At 42.7% G+C, this 20,103-nt stretch overlaps 1 protein-coding gene across 8 annotated transcripts in view; it reads right to left on the reverse strand.

The window, feature by feature from the left end:
• Nucleotides 1–358: 358 nt before the first annotated feature.
• The window catches only part of CTNND1 (catenin delta 1), a 47,887-nt gene continuing 28,142 nt past the window's right edge, over nucleotides 359–20,103 (reverse strand). For 6 of the 8 annotated variants that reach the window (XM_082628815.1, XM_082628814.1, XM_082628811.1 and 3 more), the window contains 15 exons: nucleotides 19,296–19,831; nucleotides 15,195–15,658; nucleotides 13,702–13,885; nucleotides 12,721–12,838; nucleotides 12,107–12,260; nucleotides 11,703–11,720; nucleotides 11,188–11,256; nucleotides 10,209–10,336; nucleotides 9,956–10,106; nucleotides 8,983–9,175; nucleotides 8,514–8,628; nucleotides 7,731–7,818; nucleotides 4,188–4,250; nucleotides 3,309–3,412; nucleotides 359–2,529 (listed from right to left, as the gene is read on the reverse strand). In XM_082628815.1, the coding sequence (XP_082484941.1) occupies nucleotides 2,518–2,529; nucleotides 3,309–3,412; nucleotides 4,188–4,250; nucleotides 7,731–7,818; nucleotides 8,514–8,628; nucleotides 8,983–9,175; nucleotides 9,956–10,106; nucleotides 10,209–10,336; nucleotides 11,188–11,256; nucleotides 11,703–11,720; nucleotides 12,107–12,260; nucleotides 12,721–12,838; nucleotides 13,702–13,885; nucleotides 15,195–15,658; nucleotides 19,296–19,831 (2,397 nt within the window). In that variant the 3' untranslated portion in view covers nucleotides 359–2,517. The remainder of the gene's footprint in view (nucleotides 2,530–3,308; nucleotides 3,413–4,187; nucleotides 4,251–7,730; nucleotides 7,819–8,513; nucleotides 8,629–8,982; nucleotides 9,176–9,955; nucleotides 10,107–10,208; nucleotides 10,337–11,187; nucleotides 11,257–11,702; nucleotides 11,721–12,106; nucleotides 12,261–12,720; nucleotides 12,839–13,701; nucleotides 13,886–15,194; nucleotides 15,659–19,295; nucleotides 19,832–20,103) is intronic. The other 2 variants (XM_082628812.1, XM_082628813.1) reach the window with 2 other exon arrangements.

The raw sequence follows: 20,103 nt of genomic DNA on the forward strand, positions 1-20,103 counted from the left end.
ATTGCAATGAGCTTTATTCAACGTTAGTTTTGTCAAATGTCACAAAAGATTCCCAGTGACTTATTAATTCTTTATACTTCGGTTTCCTATCTCTAAGTTAGCAATAAGCTTCCCGTGCTCTACTTAGCCACATTCAATTTTTAAGAATCTTCAGAGGAAAAATGTTTCATATATAATTTAAAAGAATGTTCCTTGTTAAAAGTAGGGATTGAGCTCAAAATAAATCAGTCCTGGTACAAAATCCCCTTCTAGCTGCTCTGCAGAGAAAAAGGACACTGATACATAAGGAAGTAACCAAGATGAAAAGGAGAGAAGAGATACAGCTTAAAGTGAAGAAATGACACAGACCCCCCACATACACACTTTAAAAACTTTATTTATATAAAAAAACTCATTTGTCTTTAAAAGCATTAACAAGAGAGAAAGAAAAACAGAAAAGGTATGGAGCAGAAGACATGCCCCTTAGTAGTGTTCGGTGGGAAGGTGGGATTTTTGGTTCTCTGAAATTGAACGTTTAGTGTTTTTATAAATGAAAAGGAAAAAACAAACAGTTAAAGGTCCCCAAAAGCCCATGGCTGTTCTATTACCCACACCCCACCGACAAAAAGAGCACCAGGAAAAGAGCAGAAGAAGACAAGAGAAACGAAGAGTGGAGCCACATCTGGATGGGGGCGATTTCCCCTGTGCAGTATGCTCTTAGGGTCACAGAGAGGAAAAGGCTCCTTTTTGCCAGAAAAGGAGTGGGACGAAATGTGAAGGGGAAAAGGGGTAAATAAGGAATTTTAATGCAGAGGGGAAGGGGGGTGGTGGGTTGTGCACTTTTCTCCTACCCCAAAGCCTCAATATATAAAGGAAGGGGGAGGGAGGAGGATAAAGATTTCCAGTTGCATTAAACAGAGCTTTTAGATTAAGGGGAGGAGTAAAAGGCAAATAAGGGGAAGGGTTAAAAAAAAAAAATCAACCGCATAGCAGCTGATTCCTCTAGCCCAACCTGCTAATATACACTAAACTAAAAGGAGGAGGTACAGGGGTGGTGGGGGGTCGGGGAGGGGGATATGGACACGACTTCCCTATAACCCCTTCAGAGACGACAATCATTCTGGGCAGCTAAGGAGTAAGAGCCACACCACTCACTCCTCCCACCAATCTCATCTGGAGGTTCATCAGAACAGGATTTTTGCAAGATCCCAACATATACAGTTGAGAAAAACCTTCTGTGGCTAAAATTAGAGGCTATTCCAATTCCCAGTGGAGAGACTGAGGTTCTCTAGGTCACCTCTCCTCTTCTTTCTGCTATTTAGGGCCAAGAAGTAGGTAAGAAAGCAACAAAATATAATTTGCAAAATCATGAGAAATGAGACTGCAGAGGCAAAGAAAGGCACATGGAAGGGAAGGAGGAGATGCACCCCAGGCCAAAGGCACAAAGAAGAGGCAAAGCCAGGGGCAAACCCCACCTTTTTAAGGGTAAAGGGGGCAGGAGTATGTACATCAAGTCCTTTAGTCAGCCAACCAATCCAGGGAGGAAGCAGGGGAGGATGGGGCTATAAGGGTGAGAGAAAGGAGAAATAAGGGCAGGGGGAAGCCAGCTTTGTAGCTTCCTGCCAGTTTCAGACTAAATGATTCATGTACATTCCTACTAGCTCCTCCTAGAGGCTCTTCTCCTCCCCAGAAGACATCTTTCTGCTCCTTCTCACCCAAAAAGTCTTCCTTGACATATTCTCCTCTTTCTACAGCCTCTTGCAAATGGCCAGGCCAAGTCAGCAGACATTATCACAGGATGGGAGAGGAGGGTTAAGGACAGCCTCAGTAAGGGGCAGCAGCTGCAGCCCAGGGCTGGCATGAGGCTTGGAGAAGAGATGGAGTCTGTAGGTCCTTGATGGTCCCTGCCCTGGAGATGAGGAGGGCAAGGTTTCTTAATCTCCGCTCTAGGAAACCTTCACTTTCTCAAGGGCCCTTGCCAAGTTGTATGTGCCAATGTTGCCGGCCTTCTTTGCTTCAAAAATAGTCATTAGGAATAAAGGAAGAGCTCACGCCCTCCACTCTCCAAAAAAGTAAAGGTCCCTTCCTCACCAAGAGAAAAAAAATCTTGCTTAAGAATCATCGGTTTATCAGATTGCTGGACACTGCATATATAGCATATAACTTCCAATTCTTCCCACGGCTTCCAGTGAGGATTCCCACTCTCTCCCTCCCTCCACACAAGGCCAAGAGTTCCAGGGAGAGCTGGCAAAAAGAGCTAATCTGCAGCAGTTTCTCAAGATATGCATATAACTGAGTCAGGCTTCTTGGGAGTAATTGCAGGGGATCTGGAGGGGGGAGGAGGGACAATTAAGCTTCACTGGAAGAAGTTAGGGAGTTGATGGAAAGAAGGCAGCCACTTAGGGCTACAAGGGCAGGAGGCAGTGTGGCAGTGGGCACAACAGTCCAGCGAAGAAAGGGAAAAATCATCAGTCCATTTCACCACCAAAAAATAAAAGTACATATATTATAAGCCCGGATGTAGCGGAGAGAGTGGTGCTAAATCTTCTGCTGTAGGGAAAAAAGAGAAAGAGAGGTTAATAGGGTTGGGAATAAGGAGAACCAGAAGAGAGTTGAGCAAACCTGAAGGGAAGAAAAGTAGCACGTAAGGGAGAATCAGATCACCAGTGGCATGTCCCAGCCTCTTAAGAGGTGACAATCACAGAAGCAGCACACCCCCAAGCCCCGTGTGGCTGAGACTGATCAGATCAGCATGATTGGCAAACTGCTGGCACACAGAGACCTCCTTCCTCAAGGATGATCTTGGGGGTGGCTGAAGGACGTACCATGGCGGGGGTAAGACATTTGGTCCCCCTCATCATCCAAAACCAACACATCCACCTCTTCCTCCAGAGATTCCTGCCCCTCGTCCTGCTGTGAACACATGCAATGTGTTAGTATGAGAGTAAGAAAATAGGAACCTCATGAATGCGTGCCAGATCTAGGGAAAATCCCCAAATTTGTAAACTCAAACGAAACAAGGTAATAGTAAGTGAAGGGCAAGATATTCAAAAAAAGGCAGGAACAGAAAGAGAGTAATGTGAGAATAGATCAGTTGGCGTTAGTCACATAAGCAACACGTTTATAGCCTTCTTTCTCCCATCTCGACCATCACCAGAATAATGGCACAAGAAATCCCAACGTGAATCAAAACTCCTACTTCTTCCCTGAAAACCCCTACAAGAAAAGGTGCTGTCTTTCACTAAGTACATTTTTCCTGTTTCACAGAACATGCACGCTTCAAAACAGAACTAGCCTTAGAAGGACAATAGTATATAAAGAGAATTTACCATCAGGGGTGTTCCCTTCAATGGCTCCATTTCGCCTAGATCTCCGGATCGATCCAGTGTTCTATTGTGGTCTCCTCTCTCATTCAGTGTGGAATAGTTATTATCTAGTTTAAAAAAAAAAAAAAAAGAAGTACAAAGACATGATGTTCCCCTCTAGTGTAAAATACGTATTAAGCAGATAAATGTGATTTAGGCACCTATTTGGTAAAGCATTTGAGCTTTACCAAAGGCATTAAGGTCAGGTGGTCCTTGACATAAAAAAACTTACACCTAACTGGGAAGGTAAAATATATCATATATGATAATAAAGCTAAACTGAAGAGATCTATGAAGGGTACTGGAATTAGGAGAAGATAGTGAGGTGAGCTGCAATAGTTAGGAAGGACCTAACAAAGTAGACAGGAATTCAGCCAAGCCTTTGGGGATGAAGACCATTTACAAAGCAATTGGGAAGGACATTCCAATAGGAGGTATTACAAGAGCAAAATAAAAAAGTATAGAGTGAAGAGACAGGATAGCAAGTAGACTAGGTGGGCTCAAACAGAGTATATGGAGAGTAAGACAGAGTGAAGCGGGCATCAGACTGTAAAAGGCTGTGAGTAACAGCTTAAGGACACACACTTGATTCTGTATTAATGGGGGAGGCATATGAAGATTTTTTTTTTTTAACCTTTGAGCATTTGGAAATGTGGAAAAAGGTAGACAGATCAGGTTTTACTACATTTCCTTGAATCCTTCCAAATGGAATGTCCAGCCAGTGTTCTTCCAGGAAGGTAAATGGCGCGGGTGCTGGAAAGAGCTGCAGAGCCAGATAGTTCTCCTCATCCCATAGAATAATACGGATTACTCCACATCCCTAGGCAGGAATTAATCACCTACCTAATGATTTTGTGTTTGATCCCATACTGCTCATCTGAATTTCTTCCCGATCAGGTTTCTTATCTACAGGGAGCCAGAAAGTTATCCAGGTCAAAAACCAACTCTTCAAAGTCTAAACTCATAAAAATTGCTCTCTAGTCTGTCCTCCCTTCCCCCTCCCTCCCATCAAATTTTTACTAAGCACCCACCACAAGTGCCAGGCTCTAGACAAAGCCCTCATGGGACTTAAAGAGATCCCTTTCCTACAGACTCTTAACATAAGAAACGATTCACTCTAAGCCAGCAGGTTTCAAATTATTTGGTCTCAGGGCCCCTTTATATTCTTAGAAGTTATGAGGATCCAAAGAATGTTCACTGGTATAGATTACATGTATTAATAGCTACAGTGCTTTTAAATATATATTTCATTTAAAATGTATTTTAAATATGTTTTCATTAAAAAAAACAATAAACTTATTCCGTTAACATAAATAATACTTTTAATTTTTGTAAAAAAAAGCATTGTTTTACATTTTTGCACATATTTAAAGTTTGGTTTAAGAGAAGATAGCTAGGGCTTCCCTGGTGGCGCAGTGGTTGAGAGTCCGCCTGCCGACGCAGGGGACGCGGGTTCGTGCCCCGGTCCAGGAAGATCCCACGTGCCGCAGAGCGGCTAGGCCCATGAGCCACGGCTGCTGAGCCTGCACGTCCGGAGCCTGTGCTCCGCAACGAGAGAGGCCACAACAGTGAAGAGGTCCGCGTACCGCAAAAAAAAGAGAGAGAGAAGATAGCTAGACTCCCATATCTGCCTCTGTATTCAATCCGTTGCGATGTTATTTTGGATGAACATTAAGTGACTCACTCTGCTGTACAGCAGAAACTGACACAGCATTGTAAATCAACTGTACTCCAAAAAAAATAGGATAAAAATGATTAAAAATGTTTTTTTCTTACAAGTAAAAAAAAAAAATCAAACTGATTCTTATTTAGTAGCATCACAGAGGATAGTGTACCAAATTGTTCAAGATGGCTTTATAAAATGTACACACTTATTAAAAAAAATAAAAAGCATTGTTTTACATTTTTGCACATCTTTAAAGAGAAGATCTAGATTCCCGTATCTGCCTCTGTATTCAATCCATTGTGATGTTATTTTGGATGAATTATATAAAGAAAATCCAGCATCACACAGATAAGAAGTTGGAAAAGGGAGGAGAACTTTATTAGCCTTTTCAGATAATTGTGGATATTCTTTGATAGTATACTAATACTCAACAAGTAGAGTTTCTTTAAGGTTAGTGCAATAAGGAATCTGATTCCAAACTAATGCTCTCTTCATAGCCTGTTAAATTAATATCTATTGGTCTGTCTTACACTTTGAATGGATCAGTGATTTTGAATGGATACATGATTTTGAAAATCAGGCACTGGTCACTGGAAAGTACTAGTTCACAGAGTTATGCAGATTTTCTAAACGTTAACACATTTCATGATATAATATCAGAAAAATCACATTCATTAACATCGCCACTGATTTCATTTAAAAGTATATTAACTATTGGGATGTTACCAGGCTCACAGTGACAGATACAAGTCTTCCAAAATTAAAATTTTCGGGCTTCCCTGGTGGTGCAGTGGTTGAGAATCTGCCTGCCAATGCAGGCGACACGGGTTCAAGCCCTGGTCTGGGAAGATCCCACATGCTGCAGAGCAACTAGGCCCGTGAGCCACAACTACTGAGCCTGCGCGTCTGGAGCCTGTGCTCCGCAACAAGGGTGGCCGCAATAGTGAGAGGCCCGCGTACCGCGATGAAGAGTGGCCCCCGCTTGCCGCAACTAGAGAAAGCCCTCGCACAGAAACGAAGACCCAACACAGCCATAAATAAATAAATAAATAAATAAAATTTTAAAATAAAAATAAAATTTTCACTTGAAAACTCAGGCAAGTACTGTCAGTTATTTTTCCTCAAACTGACAAGCTCACTGCATTCATTTTCAAGAAAATGTCTGCTATTTTTTTAAGTAAAAATAGTATTCCAAAAAAAAACAGTGGTTAGTGTACCTAGTAACTCCAACCACAGCACAAGTGCTTTTCCTCAAGATAACCATCATGCTTTGGCACGCCGCAGGGTGCTTTATGAGTACCCCTATGTCATCAACACAGGATATTAAAAAGCTGTGTACTCAAGAGCAGAAACAATAAAATTAATATTGCTACAGTTCCATCGAGTACATTCTTAAGTGAAATTGGCTCCTTTTCCCCCCCTACCCTCCCGAAACTGGCCCTTCTTAGAACTGCAAGTACGTGGCAACGAAGACTACAACAACTAGTTTGGTTTGGTGTCATTGCCCTGGTTTACGCTCAGCCTCCAGCAATAAAGCACCACCGCTGCTTCCGTACCGTCGGCACCAATGTCAACAGATTTGGTGATCCTCAGACTACATTGTAAGAACCCTGACTGGGGCAAAACCCAAGTGTCATTAAGATAATAAGGGTTATAATAAGCACTTAATATATGATTTGTCTTTTGAAGAAAAATGTATTTGCTCACATGGCAGTGCTTAAAAGATATAGGAGTTGTTATCTCTGGATAACAGAAATAAGTGACTTTTTTTGTTGTCATTTTTCTGGTTTGTCTGTATTTTCTAATTTTTCAACAGTAAACACATACTACTTGGTATTATATGAAAATTTAAAAGGGAAAAATAATCATTTTGCAATATACAGATCTTCCTCGGACTTACAATGGGGTTACATCCTGATAAAGCTAACATAAGTTGAAAATTTAAGTTGAAAATGCATTTTAATACACCTAACCCACCAATCATAGCTTAGCCCAGCCTACCTTAAACGTGCTCACAATACTTACATCAGCCTACAGTTGGACAAAATCATCTAACACAAAGCCTACTTTATAATAAAGTGTTGAATATCTCATAATATAATGTATTGAATACTGTACTAAAAGTGAAAAACAGAATAGTTGTAAGTGTATCGGCTGTCCACCCTCATGGCTGCATGGCTAACTGGGAGCTGCAGCCGGTGCCGCTGCTGCCCAGTGTGAGACACTGTCCCACCACGTTATCGCTAGCCAGGGAAAAGAGCAAAACTCAGAATTAGAAATACAGTTTCTACTGAATGCACATCACTTTTGCACCACCACAAAGTCGAAAAATTATAAGCCAAACCATCAGGAACTATCTATATACATAGGTCAAATCATTATGTTGTACATCTTAAATTTATACAATGTTATATGCCAAGTATATCTTAAATAGAGAAAAGAGAGTAGGGTTCACTCCCTGGTCATTTTAAGTCCACAAGCAAAGATGGGGGAATCACACGCAGGATAACTGCCTGTCTTATTTTCTAATGCTCAGGTCTACCAGCTTCTGGGTTATAATCCTGAGGTGAAGTATTACTCTTCTACCACCAAAAGACAATCTCATTCAGAAATAAATATATATCCTATTTCATTAGATGGTAAGCCATCTAATGAAAGAATAGCAGAAGAATAGCAGAAGTGGAATAAAAGCAGAGGGGTATGTCCCCTGGTTACTGTACCTGATTTCTGGTTCCGGTCAATGAGAGGGAGAGTGCTATCATCATATGAATGACTGCTCTGGCTTCGAGAAGCATTGTTTAGATTCACCTGGAGGCAAACAAAACACAATAATGTCACAGAGTAATGAATTCACCCTTATCTTATTCCTTAATGGGCTCAGATTTTTAGTTCCTTGTTCCCGAATACAATTCTTACCAAAAGGTAACTCGGTAAGGGTTAAATAAACACCTATATAGTGAAACAAAACTAGGATATTAGGCTTCTATTTGTGTTCTGAACAGATTACAAAGGTATCAAACACTCACGCTATCAAGGAGATACAGTCTCAGAAAATGACAGTTCAGAAAATGGCAAACGCCTTCAAAGGGCTAAGGCAGATTCGGAGAAAAGTCAAAAAGGCCAACATCCTTCATTACCACTGGCATTTACACTATGCTGTGACACAGAGGAAGACCAGAGCTATTGCAGCAGCCAATGAACTACAGGCACCATTTTGGGGGAAAAGTTAATAAATGATTTCTTTATACACAGAGACTTGAGGCAAAAGTAGACTCAGGGGAAGTTCCCTGGTGGCCTAGTGGTTAGGATTCAGCGTTTTCACTGCGGAGGCCCAGGTTCAATCCCTGGTTGGGGAACCATCCCACATGCCGCCAAAATACAAAAGAAAAAAGCCAAAAAAGTAGGCTCAGTGTGACAGTGAAATAGAAGAACCAAAGAAAAAAGCATTACCTGAGACCAAGGGGAAAAAAAGGTGAAAGTCTCAGTGCCGAGAGTTATTCTACCTGAAAGTCTGACTTCTTCCATCCTTCTTTTTCCAGTGGCTTCCGCAGTTCCTTATATCCCCAGATTGTCTGTAATACAAGCGCTGCTGCTCGAACTTCTTTTTCTGAGCGGTTCCTTTTGAGGAAATTAACACCAGATGGAATATGGATGTAAGACGAGGGAAGAAGCTGAAAACCTGTACTCTCTAATATAATGTAACGTAAGAATATAAATCCCCAAACGGGCAAGATCAAGTATTCACCAAGTCCCATATTTTAACTCAAACAGTGACACAAAGAAATGTTTGATGTGAGAGTCTTATCAATTTATGGATCAACATTAAGACAGAAAAAAGAGCAATACCTCTTCATACTTTCCATGTAAATAAGGGAAAATAACCTTAAAAAGCAAAAGGGGAAAGCCCCTTCCCAGCAACCCCTCTCTCATATTCAAATTTTTCCAGTTGTAATTTTTAAGTGTTAATCTCACCCTGATTTGTTGATCAAAACCAGCTTCTCAATACCCTGTGTTTCTCGAAGCTTTTTGGCAGCCTCCAAGTTCTCAGCAATAACTTCATTGATGGTATTCAAAACAGAGACCACAGTGTCCTCAGAGAAATTCTGGGAAGAGCTCTGTTGCCCTCCTGGCAGATTCTTTACCAAGTTAGGAATAGCATGTTTACCTATAGCGGTAAGACAGGAGGAATGTGTGCAGGGAGAACAAGCTGAGTCAGATTATTGGGAGCCTAACACTACACTTAATCGCACTGCTCATATCAAGCATAGATGCCATCCATATGAATCAACTTCATTCTGCCGTAGCATTATCATTTCAAAAGAGCAAAGGACCTGGAATAGCCATGGATATATTGTCCTTCCTATTCTTTTATTTATTCTCTCTTTCAGTCACATTAAAACAATCTGAATACTTTATATCAAATATGCTACACAGTCCATTCAGATAGTCTAATGAAAATAGTACACTGAATACTATACTACTGAATATTATACTACTATTATAGTTTAATAGAACAGTCATTGTGAATTAAAAAAAAAAAAAAAAACTGGGCTCTGTCACTTACGAGCTATATTAACTCTGGACAAATTACTTAACTTCCCTGACCCTCAGTTTCCTTATTCTAATAAAATTTTTTTTTTAATTTTAAAAAAAGGACCCTTGTAAAGTGGTGACGTTTAAATGAGAATATACAGACATGCTTAACAATCCTTAGTAACAAAGTACATGCTCAATAGATAGATATTATTATTCTATTTTTGAAGAGTCAGCACCTCTTGTCTTTCCAAGAACCATTAAACTATAACCTTCTCCAACCCCCAGATTCACAAACTACGGAGGACTAGGATTCTCCCTCAGCCCTTTCAACAAATAAATTATTTAGCACCTGCTGGATTAAAGGTGCTGTACTAGATGCGAAGGTAACGGTTAACATCCAGCTTCTCACCAATTAATTCTTTGTTGCGAGCATCCACAGCCAGATTTCTCAGTGCTCCAGAGGCAGCTTTCACGACCCGCTCATGTTCATTGGTCAGGAGGTCAGCAATGGCAGAAAGAGCCTTCTCTTGACGCAGAGCTGAGCGGATATATCGACCATACTACAGGTAGCACATGGAAAGAAGGAGAACAGATTACAAATGGTAGCAAACTAGTTAGCTAAGTCCTCCCATCTCCAAATCCATTTTGTAAAAGGTACTCACCGTCCAGCGCCCAGCACACAAGTTCTGGATGGCCCCGGCTGAGGCTTCTAGGATGGCAGGATTCTTGCTCTCCTTGAGGAGTGAGATGTATATCCGAACCACCTCTGGCTGAAATAGAAGTTCATAGCCTGCACAAGAAAGGACAAGAAAGCAGAGGATGCTTATCAGTACCTACAAACCAGGCTCTGGCTGGCTGAACTCCAGTGTTCGTACTCTGGATTAATGGGTTTATGCTCCTATACCAGTAGACTCTCTAAACCCTCCCACCCACCCAACAGCAAACTCAAGAGATCTGACTACTACCTCTGATGTAGTCAGATGTAGCCTTAAGAAGGTAGCCTTAAGAATACATCAACCATGGCAAGAGCAAAACAGGTATCAACTCATGCAACTCCTGTCTCTCCCTCCTCCCAGCCTCTTCTCTCCCACAGTTTACTTTGACCTTGCTTGGCACGCAAGGGATTCATTTACTCACCGATAGCACTCAGAGTTAAAGATTCCTCATCTCAAATGAATTATTTCTCACTTAACTGAGTCATTCTGCCCACCTGAACTATGATTAAGTGAAAGGGGCTCAAATTTAATAACATCTGAATTTCTATACCCACGGAGAGCTGTGAATTTTGGACTCAGCATATTGATGACTATAAAGATCCAAACTGTGATAAAGAGACTTCTTATAACAAGTAAAGTTTGAGTCCCAAGAACTAGTGGCTACTTAGGGTACTTAAGTTTCTGGTCTAGACTACCATCAGGTCCTTATCCTCAAGTAATCTGAAGAGTTGCCATAACAACAAGTCCTTTGAAAGTTACTGTTATTAGTTTCCAAATACTTTTGTCATCACTTCAAATCCTTAAGTCAGAGAAGACAGAACGGTGAACGTACTGTACTGTATAGCCTACTGTTAGGCTGCCAAACACCTATCTGTGGACGATGTTTATGAGATCTATGGAGCCTGAGAAGAAAAAGATAACTCACCTCGAGCAGGACTAGTTCTTTTAGGGAAATCCACTGTATCATTTGTTGGATCCTCTGTGGGTTTTTTCCCTTTGGAAATTAAAAAAAGGGGGAAGGGGTAAAAAGTTTAAGAAAGGGAAGAGTCCACCCAGCATATTTTTTTATTCTTCAGTCAAAATCTTTGGATCAGAGATGCATCAAGAGGGGCATAAAACAAGAAAACAGACAAACAAACAGAAAACCAGGATCCCCAGCTTGTCCCAGATACAAGAACAGAAAACAGGCAGCATATGGGTAAGATAAGGATAACCACTACTGCTGCTGCTGTCCTGGGTTCTGGTAACTGGGGCTGCTGTCCAGAAATAGCATGCCATGAGCCATTAGCTCAGAAGAGCTAAACTTGTTTCCGTGGCCATCCTCAACTGAATTTTCCTACATGCATCCACAGGGAAGGGTTAGGCAAAGAAATACCAGGGAAGCTAAAACCAAAACATGCAAATTAGAAGTAGGTAGGCGCCTTAAAAGATTCCACTCACCTCTGGAGAACCACTCATCTTCCAGTGCATCACCCAAGGTGGAAAGTAGAGAAGAGAAATGAAGGAAGAAAAATGCGCCAGAGAGATGTCAACAGGATCATGGGAAAATAAGCAGGAAAGCAGAGAGGAAAAGAAAAACACAGGAAACACAAAGGAGGAATGGGGGAGAAGGCCCCAGATTAGTTGAGTTCTCGGCCTTCACTGCCCAATTACTGATACCGATACCACCACCACCACCACCATGAAGCACACGACACAGGGGAAGCAGCAGCGGAGCAAAAAGACATCCTTGACTAGGCTGATTCCTGTACTGCCCAGCAAGCATTTTGTACCTAAAGCTAAAAGTGTTCCTTCCTCTCCCCATCCTTACATTAAAGAGCAAGGAACAAGGAACCAAGACTCACCTTTGCCCTTCTTGGCCCCAAAGCAACTGGCAGCATGTGGCCCAGTACTGTTGGCAACATTGGGAGGTGCCTCTTGGTAACGTTCTGCTTGTGGGATTTCTCGGTGAACTTGATACGACAAGTTCCGAAGGAGGCAAACACAGTTCTCCACAAGCTTGGGATCACAAAATACAAGGTTCAATGAGAGAAGAGAACGACTATAGTGACTTCCTAGCAAGTACAGGTTTCCGTGATTCACGTATTAAAATACTGATCCTCAAAAGCACAGTCCAATTCATCATCTCTCACAATACCTCAAGTGCCCACGCTTCTCAAAATTCTTGTAGCCCCAGGCTAACAGAAGGTTTCCGCTACCATTTGGTGTGTTAACACAAAACTCAGGCTCACTCTGACTTTTTTCCTAATTAGAAAAAAATGCAAGTATGGCTAAACAGCTTTAAAATATATAGGTGAAGGAAATTCTAAAGAAAACAGTTTTCGTCTATGGTGAACGCCCACTTTAAGGAGCAGGGGCTGGTATAGGTATCGAATGTTATTTGAAAGCCTGAGATGACAGGTCTGCACTATGGGTACCTCATGGTTGTTGTGAATGGAATTCTCACCCATTAACCTACCTTGCTGTCCGAATCTTTCTGTCCAATCTCAGCCTGAACAATGAAAATGAGAGCATCCACCAAACCATCACATTCCCGAAGTTTCCGGCGAGCTTCACTCCTCTCCGAGCTGACATTCCTGAGGGAAAAAGGAGAGGCTTCAAGATGACTAAAATCTAGAAACCCTCTCTTAATATCCTTAACATCTACAAGCCTCCTTAATATCTTTTCTTTTCACTGTAACAAATAACGAGTACCTATTATAAGGAAGGCACTGGAGTTGACAGAAAGTTGAATAAAACAGTTCCTGCTTTCAGGACATTTATAACCAGGCCAGGGAGGGGGGGTGTATAAATAAAGTATACCAACAACAATAATTTGAGACAGAACAGATACTTCTTGTATGGAAGTACAAGTGAAGAATACGGGCAGAGCACTTAGGGGTATATCCCGAAGAGAGAAAGAATACACTGAACAGTTACAGGGTATTAGAAGAAGAAATCAGGAAAACTTACACGAAATAAAAGCACTTGAGTTTAGCTTCAAAAGGTAAATAAGCAGAGAAAAGGCACTGCAGACAGAGGAAGAGCTCTCCCTCACTCTATCCTTCTAGCAGTTTGTACTCGATTTGTTGCATTTATCGCAGCCTGACTTGAAATACAAATAACTGAGGGCAAGAACACAGGTACACACAAGCCTAGGACTAGGCGACTGCCTTACGTGCAGTAGGTATTGAACAAATATTTACCAAATTATAGGAACAAAGTCAAAGAGGCACAGAAGTGAGGAAGATACGCGGTTTACTTGCCGTTCCCCACATAAGGCGTATATGGTATGCAAGGGGGTAGTGACAAAGGTAGGAAAACAGGTTGAAGTCATAGTACTCAATACAAATAGGAATGGAGGCTGAATGACAGGCTAAGGAGTTTAAACTTTTTTTAAAAGCAATTTAAGTTAGTCTTCAAAAATTCAATCTTCGTACTCTCGGAACCCTTCTGTTACCTAAGGCAGCCAGCTGTGTTGGTGAGCACAGACTCCCACTCAATATGGCGCGGCTTACAATCTTCATTAGGTTCCCGCTCCCAGCCAGAATGCGGGATGATCACTTCATCTGTCAAGGCATGCAGTGCATGGTCCACAATCTCCATTTTGATTGAGTCATGGGATGAGAGATTCCACAGGGTTCCTGGCGGAGACAACTCATCAGATAGCTCTCCAGCACCCAAGACGGTATGTTTGAAGAATGCCAAAGAGAATCCCCCATTCCAACATTTCTCAGTCTTCCCCAATGACCAAATACCTTGTAATGATATTCAAGCTTTAGTCTGTGACCCACAATAATATGTTGTACATTTTATGGCTCAATACAAACATACATACCATGAGGTAAGGTTTCATAAAACAATACTTATTATAAGCCATACCCTCTAGGCTATCTACAACCACTTCTCAATCCCAGCACCACCGACATTTTGGGCCAGATAATTCTTTGTTGTGGGGAGCTGTCCTGCCCGACATTAAATGTTTAGTGTATGTCCAGCGTTTACTCTTTTTTTTTTTTGAGGTACGCGGGCCTCTCACTGCTGTGGCGTCTCCCGTTGCGGAGCACAGGCTCCGGACGCGCAGGCACAGCGGCCATGGCTCACGGGCCCAGCCGCTCCGCGGCATGTGGGATCTTCCCAGACCGGGGTACGAACCCGTGTCCCCTGCATCGGCAGGCGGACTCTCAACCACTGCGCCACCAGGGAAGCCCGACTCATTTGATGTTAAGAGCACTCCCTCCCAACCTCCCCAAGTTATGACAACCAGAAATACCGCCAGACATTGCAAATGTCCTCTGGGGGGCAAGATCACCCCCAGTTGAGAACTAATGATCTATGCTATTTCTTTTTCTTTCTTTCTTTCTCTTGGAACGCTGATTGTGATCCACAAAGTTGTGTTCAATACACACTAACGGAGTATGACCCACAATCTGAAAGACCACTCTTCTAAAGCAAGGACCACAAGCACAAATGCCTATACATGCCAGGCAGGTGAGTCAGGACAAGCAGATATTTAAAAGAAATTACAAGAATATGGGTTAAGTGCCAACTGACACTCAGCTTCAATTCTGGGGAGACAACTTCCTAGGTGGTGGCAGTTGGTCAGAGACAACATGTTGGAAATTATTGCGAACTGCAGAGCACATGCCCCAATCAGCTCAGACCAACTACTGCCAGGCAGCAAAATAGATCCATTGCTACCAGTTGCTGCACGTTTAAAATAGAAGACAAGAATCTGGAATTTGAAGTGAAATCTTCTGCATTTAAAACATTAGCAAACAATGCTTTAAAATTTGGAAAACCTTGCATGATCCAAATCTGTGAGACGGAGTTGACCCAAAGGCCACAACCTTTAATCAAAAGTCAAAGGACTAGAAATCCTTCTAGCTCGCAATGTCTCTAAGGGATAACAGTGACCCTAGCCTAGCAGTTTCCCTTGGGCCTAGAACTCACCGGTGATAACTTCAGTGAGGTCCACATCACGAGCCTTTCGGAGTAATCGCACGAGGGCAGGAACACCATCACAGTTTTTTATAGCAATCTTGTTATCCTGGTCACGCCCAAACGAGATATTCTTGAGGGCTCCACAGGCTCCAAGGTGCACTTCTTTTTTGGGGTGGCCTAACAACCCCACCAGTGCTGGGATGCCCTTGAGCTTCCGAACGTCAGTCTTCACCTTGTCATTGCGGTAGCATAAGTGTTGCAGGTATGCAGCTGCATTGGACTTGACAGCATCCAAACGGAATCCTAGCATGGCTATCACCTCTGGCAGCTCTGGCTGTCTCCAATTTGGGGGTGGAGGCCCTCCCTTGCGCAGGCTATCCAAGCTTGCTAAACTTCCCCGTTCGTGCTGGGCCAAAGGAGCCCAATAGTACTGGTCTGATGGCACCTCCTCACCGATCATGTCTTCATAGCTCCTGCAGTGTTGGAAGAACCAAAAAGAAAAAGGGAATGCATTAAGTTGCTAGGCCTGGTTTCTTGGAGGGCTCCCATTACCCCTCATCTTCAAGGAATGAGTAACCCCGGCTCTCGTACACTAGATCTTATGTCTCCTTTGCATAAAAAATATACCGATCAATTTTTCTTAATGAGATAAGACAATAATCTTAAATATATCTGCAATTAGATTAAAACTGCCATTTTTTTTCTGTGAATTTTACTAGCTTGGAGGAGCAACAAGCATTCGGAGAGTTAATCACAAAAAAAAGAACCAAATCCTGACTGCTTAGCGTTTGAATGATACCGGACACCTATTAAACTTCTCCAGAGAGAGATTGAAATAAACCTTCAGACAGCAGAGTTAATGAAACCACCTGACTTGGTACCACAGAAATTAGCGAACAATGTCTGAGAACAGCTCTCATAAGGCCTTAGGCTAAAGGGAAAATAAGGCATTTACACACAGGAAAGAGTTGGTGGAATAAGACCCTTAAACACATTTCACATTTAAGTCTCTCCTTACCCTATTTTTGGAAATTATTAAAAAAGAGATGAGAGAGTAACAGCAGTAAAGGATGTCTTAATACCTCATGTGAGGACTTGGCTTTGGTACTGATGAGGTATAAGCTTGAACATTAGTTTTTTTGTTTTGTTTTGTTTTTGCAGTATGCAGGCCTCTCACTGTTGTGGCCTCTCCCGTTGCGGAGCACAGGCTCCGGACGCGCAGGCTCAGCGGCCATGGCTCACGGCTCAGCAGCTCCACGGCATGTGGGATCTTTCCGGACCGGGGCACGAACCCGTGTCCCCTGCATTGGCAGGCGGACTCTCAACCACTGCGCCACCAGGGAAGCCCTTGAACATTAGTTTGCACTAGTTCATCCCAAGGTCATCTCTGCTACTCAACAAACGTGTTTGAGACATAATTTCTAGTCTCCAATTTCTAAAGACAATACTTCCAGTTCTGTCAAAATAGACACTACTGACCACCACACTACTGATACCCGGTCACTATGAACAGGAATAGACAGAGCAATTGAAGGTAAAGAAGAACATCTAACCAGAGATGTCGCGTCCTATGTCAGTACTGCCAACAACCACTAGAGGGGGAGTCTGTCACACTATTATTTATTCATAACCACCAGGAAGGAAGAGACCCATTATCAGTGAGCTCATCTCACTCTGTGGCTCCCACAGGAGAGAGGAGAATCCATTGTGTGGAACTCTCCAAATAAGCCCATCGTTTGTCCCGCAAAACCACGCCCACTGTCACCAAACCCTCAAGGTTATTAGCCTGAGCAGAGGGCCTGCCTCATAGCTGTCAACATCAACCACTCAAAAGTGATTTAAATGGACAAAGCAGTTAGTAAAAAAAAATCACTACTTTTTAATATCAGTGAAACAAAATAAGCAGGTTATATAGCTGAGTTTTAAAAGTAGGCAACTAAACAGCATATTAAGTAAGATTCCATTTCAGTAGGGAAAAAATAAAATCAGAGTGTGTTTACATGTATAAGAAAAAGAACTCAAAGGAAAAGCATCAAAATGTTAACAGTAGTTCTTTATCAATGGATGGTGTGCTTATCTAGTTTTGTAGTGATGATGTTTTTACCTTTATTATTATTTTAATATAAGCAATTACAAAACAATTACCATAAGGAAGATTTAGGTCACTCAAGTTATTTTTACGGGTGGATCACGACATTCTTTCCTTTGTCTTACAAATAACAAAGCTGTGCCCAGAAAGAGTAAATGACTTGCTTAAGGCTACATAGCTAGTGGCAAAGGCACAACTAGAACGAAGGTCTTCTGGTTCAAGTGCTTTTTCTACAAATCATCCTGCCTTACTGCTTTCATTTGACCTTGTATTACTCTCCTAGCCCCAGAACAGGAAGCAGCAAATGTTCTTGCTAGTCAAGCAGGTTTCCAAGTCCAGTGTCACCCTGGAATAAACCCAAGAACCAAGCCCAAACCCTCTTTCTTTATGTCAATTGCCATAGCAAGGGACAACAGAGAATGACCTGGCCACCAGCAACCACCTAGATCCAATCCCTCTACTAATGAGGAAGTCAGAAAAAGCAGACTTGTCAACAAAGAGAAGAAGCCAACACCCTAGGCAGACTCCTTTGGTGATAGCTGTTATCTACCACTGCTCCAACTTGCACCAACTAAGGCCTGATGTGCCCCCTCACCCCCACTCCAGGAATAAAAGATGAGTCACATGGGAGTTGGATTTGCTGTCCAAGACACCTGAGAGGTGAGTGACTCAGGCTTAGATAATGAGGCCTCTACCCCTGGGCCCAGCCCAGTCTACTGTTCACCAAAGCTACCTAATATGAGTAAAATGAGCACCAAGGCATTTGTTTTAGAAAGTCATGACCTCATACAGAAATTCAGCAACAGCTGTTAGGATATCCTTACCATTAAGACATCCATAAATCTTCTCCCTTAATTCTTATCATTTCTCTTTGCCTGGAAAACACAGTCTCTGATTTATTCTAAAGTAGGATTGGCAGCCCATGGGCCAAACCTGTTTTTTGTACAGTCCCAAAACTTAACTAAGAATGGTTTTTATATTTTTAAAAGGTTGTAAAAAGAAGAACAACGGCCTACAACAAAAACGATATACTGTTTGCAAAGTCTAAATGAGTTTTGTTTGGTCCTTTACAGAAAAGGTTTGCCAACTCGCGTTCTAAAGCATGTTTTCAAGGCAAACGATCTGCCAGCCCAAACATCAATGACTACCTTTTTCACATCACCAAAGAATCCCCAGGGATAAACGGTAAAGTCAGAATCAGTGACCTTTCAGAGTGTCAATAATGTACCACCCTCTAAGGAAGCCACCCCCATTTCACTTTACAATCAAATGTAAGAACCTAAGCACAAAGTGTCAGGGTTTTTGTGAGATCAAGGTTTGTTTTTACTTGAGATTTAAACCATCACAGCGAAGGTTCTTATATATACCCTTAACTATCTATTCTGGCCTAAAACCCTCAACCTTGTTCTATTTTTTTTGTTTTTTTGCGGTACGCGGGCCTCTCACTGTTGTGGCCTCTCCCGTTGCGGAGCACAGGCTCCGGACGCGCGGGCCCAGCGGCCATGGCTCACGGGCCCAGCCGCTCCGCGGCATGTGGGATCTTCCCGGACCGGGGCACAAACCCGTGTCCCCTGCATCAGCAGGCGGACTCTCAACCACTGCGCCACCAGGGAAGCCCTCAACCTTGTTCTTAACACCAAACCAGAAGCTGAAGAAATTCACAAGAACAAATATTCCATAGCCTCAGACAACAGGCTCCAAAAGGGGGTCAAATCTTAGGCAGAAAATATAGAAACCCTTGGCACAGAAACAAAGGCTGCTCTTCAGAACACAGACCAATAACCATCACAAGTTGTTTTCTATAATTAGAATATATGATTTCTACGACGAAAAAGAGACAAAAAAGCACGTCAATACTTAGTAAAATCAGAAAAGGGAAGAAAAGGATGGTCTTCCACAAAAAAAGGCAGAGGAGGGGGCCACAACTACCTCTGATCCCAAAAAGCACTTAGACGGAGAAGGAAGAGCTACCCCTTTTTGCTGTCTTTGAAAGACCCTTTTCTTCCCTTTTTCTTGCCTACCTGAGGCGTCGCCGAGGGTCAGAGGGTGTCCCAGTCCGACGGCCAGTGCCATAATCAGACATCATGCCGTAATCCACGTCATCGTAGCCCATGCTACGCTGGTCATCCTCGAGCCCATAAGGCTCTGGATGAAAACGATGCAGATCCACGCTGCTCCCACCTACCCGAACCTGTGGCTGGGGCCCATAGACATCCTGTCTACTGGGTGCCCGGTAACCTTCCATGCTGGGCCTATACCGCTCCTCAATGCGGGTCACCCGGGACAGACTGCCATAGTTGTCACTGCTACTTGGATAACCATCTTCATAGTGGCGGCTATATCCATCAGGAGGGTAGTGGAAGTTCCTGGGAAGGGTAGCAGTGCCTGCTTGCCCCACATAGGGGCCAGGTCCCCCATTGCCATTCTTGCGGAAGTCACGACCCAGAGTCTGGATATAGTTGTTCGAAACTGATGAGGCATCTACAGGCAGCCCATCTGGTCCCATAGGGACTGGCTGGACTGTCCGTGTGGTCACAGTCTTCACTACTTTCTTGACCTTCAAGTAAAGAAAGAGAAAAGAAAAATTAATGAAGTGAACAAATTAAGCTTAAATTCTAGACCACTCTAAGAAAAGAAACGAACCTCTACCCCCAGCTCGCTTTACCTAGAAATGCCATGCAATCTACCATCTACCCTTCTCTCCATCTTATAGGAATTCTCCAGGCAGGAAAATTGCGTTGGCAGTTAACTATGCCTCCAAGGGAAGCTACTGCAGACTCTTCCTCGTTCCATTAGATTTTCCCATATCTCTTCTATCTTCTCTGTCTA

This window comes from Mesoplodon mirus (assembly GCF_964341445.2).
Source record: "Mesoplodon mirus genome assembly, chromosome: 7".
Classification (NCBI taxonomy): domain Eukaryota; kingdom Metazoa; phylum Chordata; class Mammalia; order Artiodactyla; family Ziphiidae; genus Mesoplodon; species Mesoplodon mirus.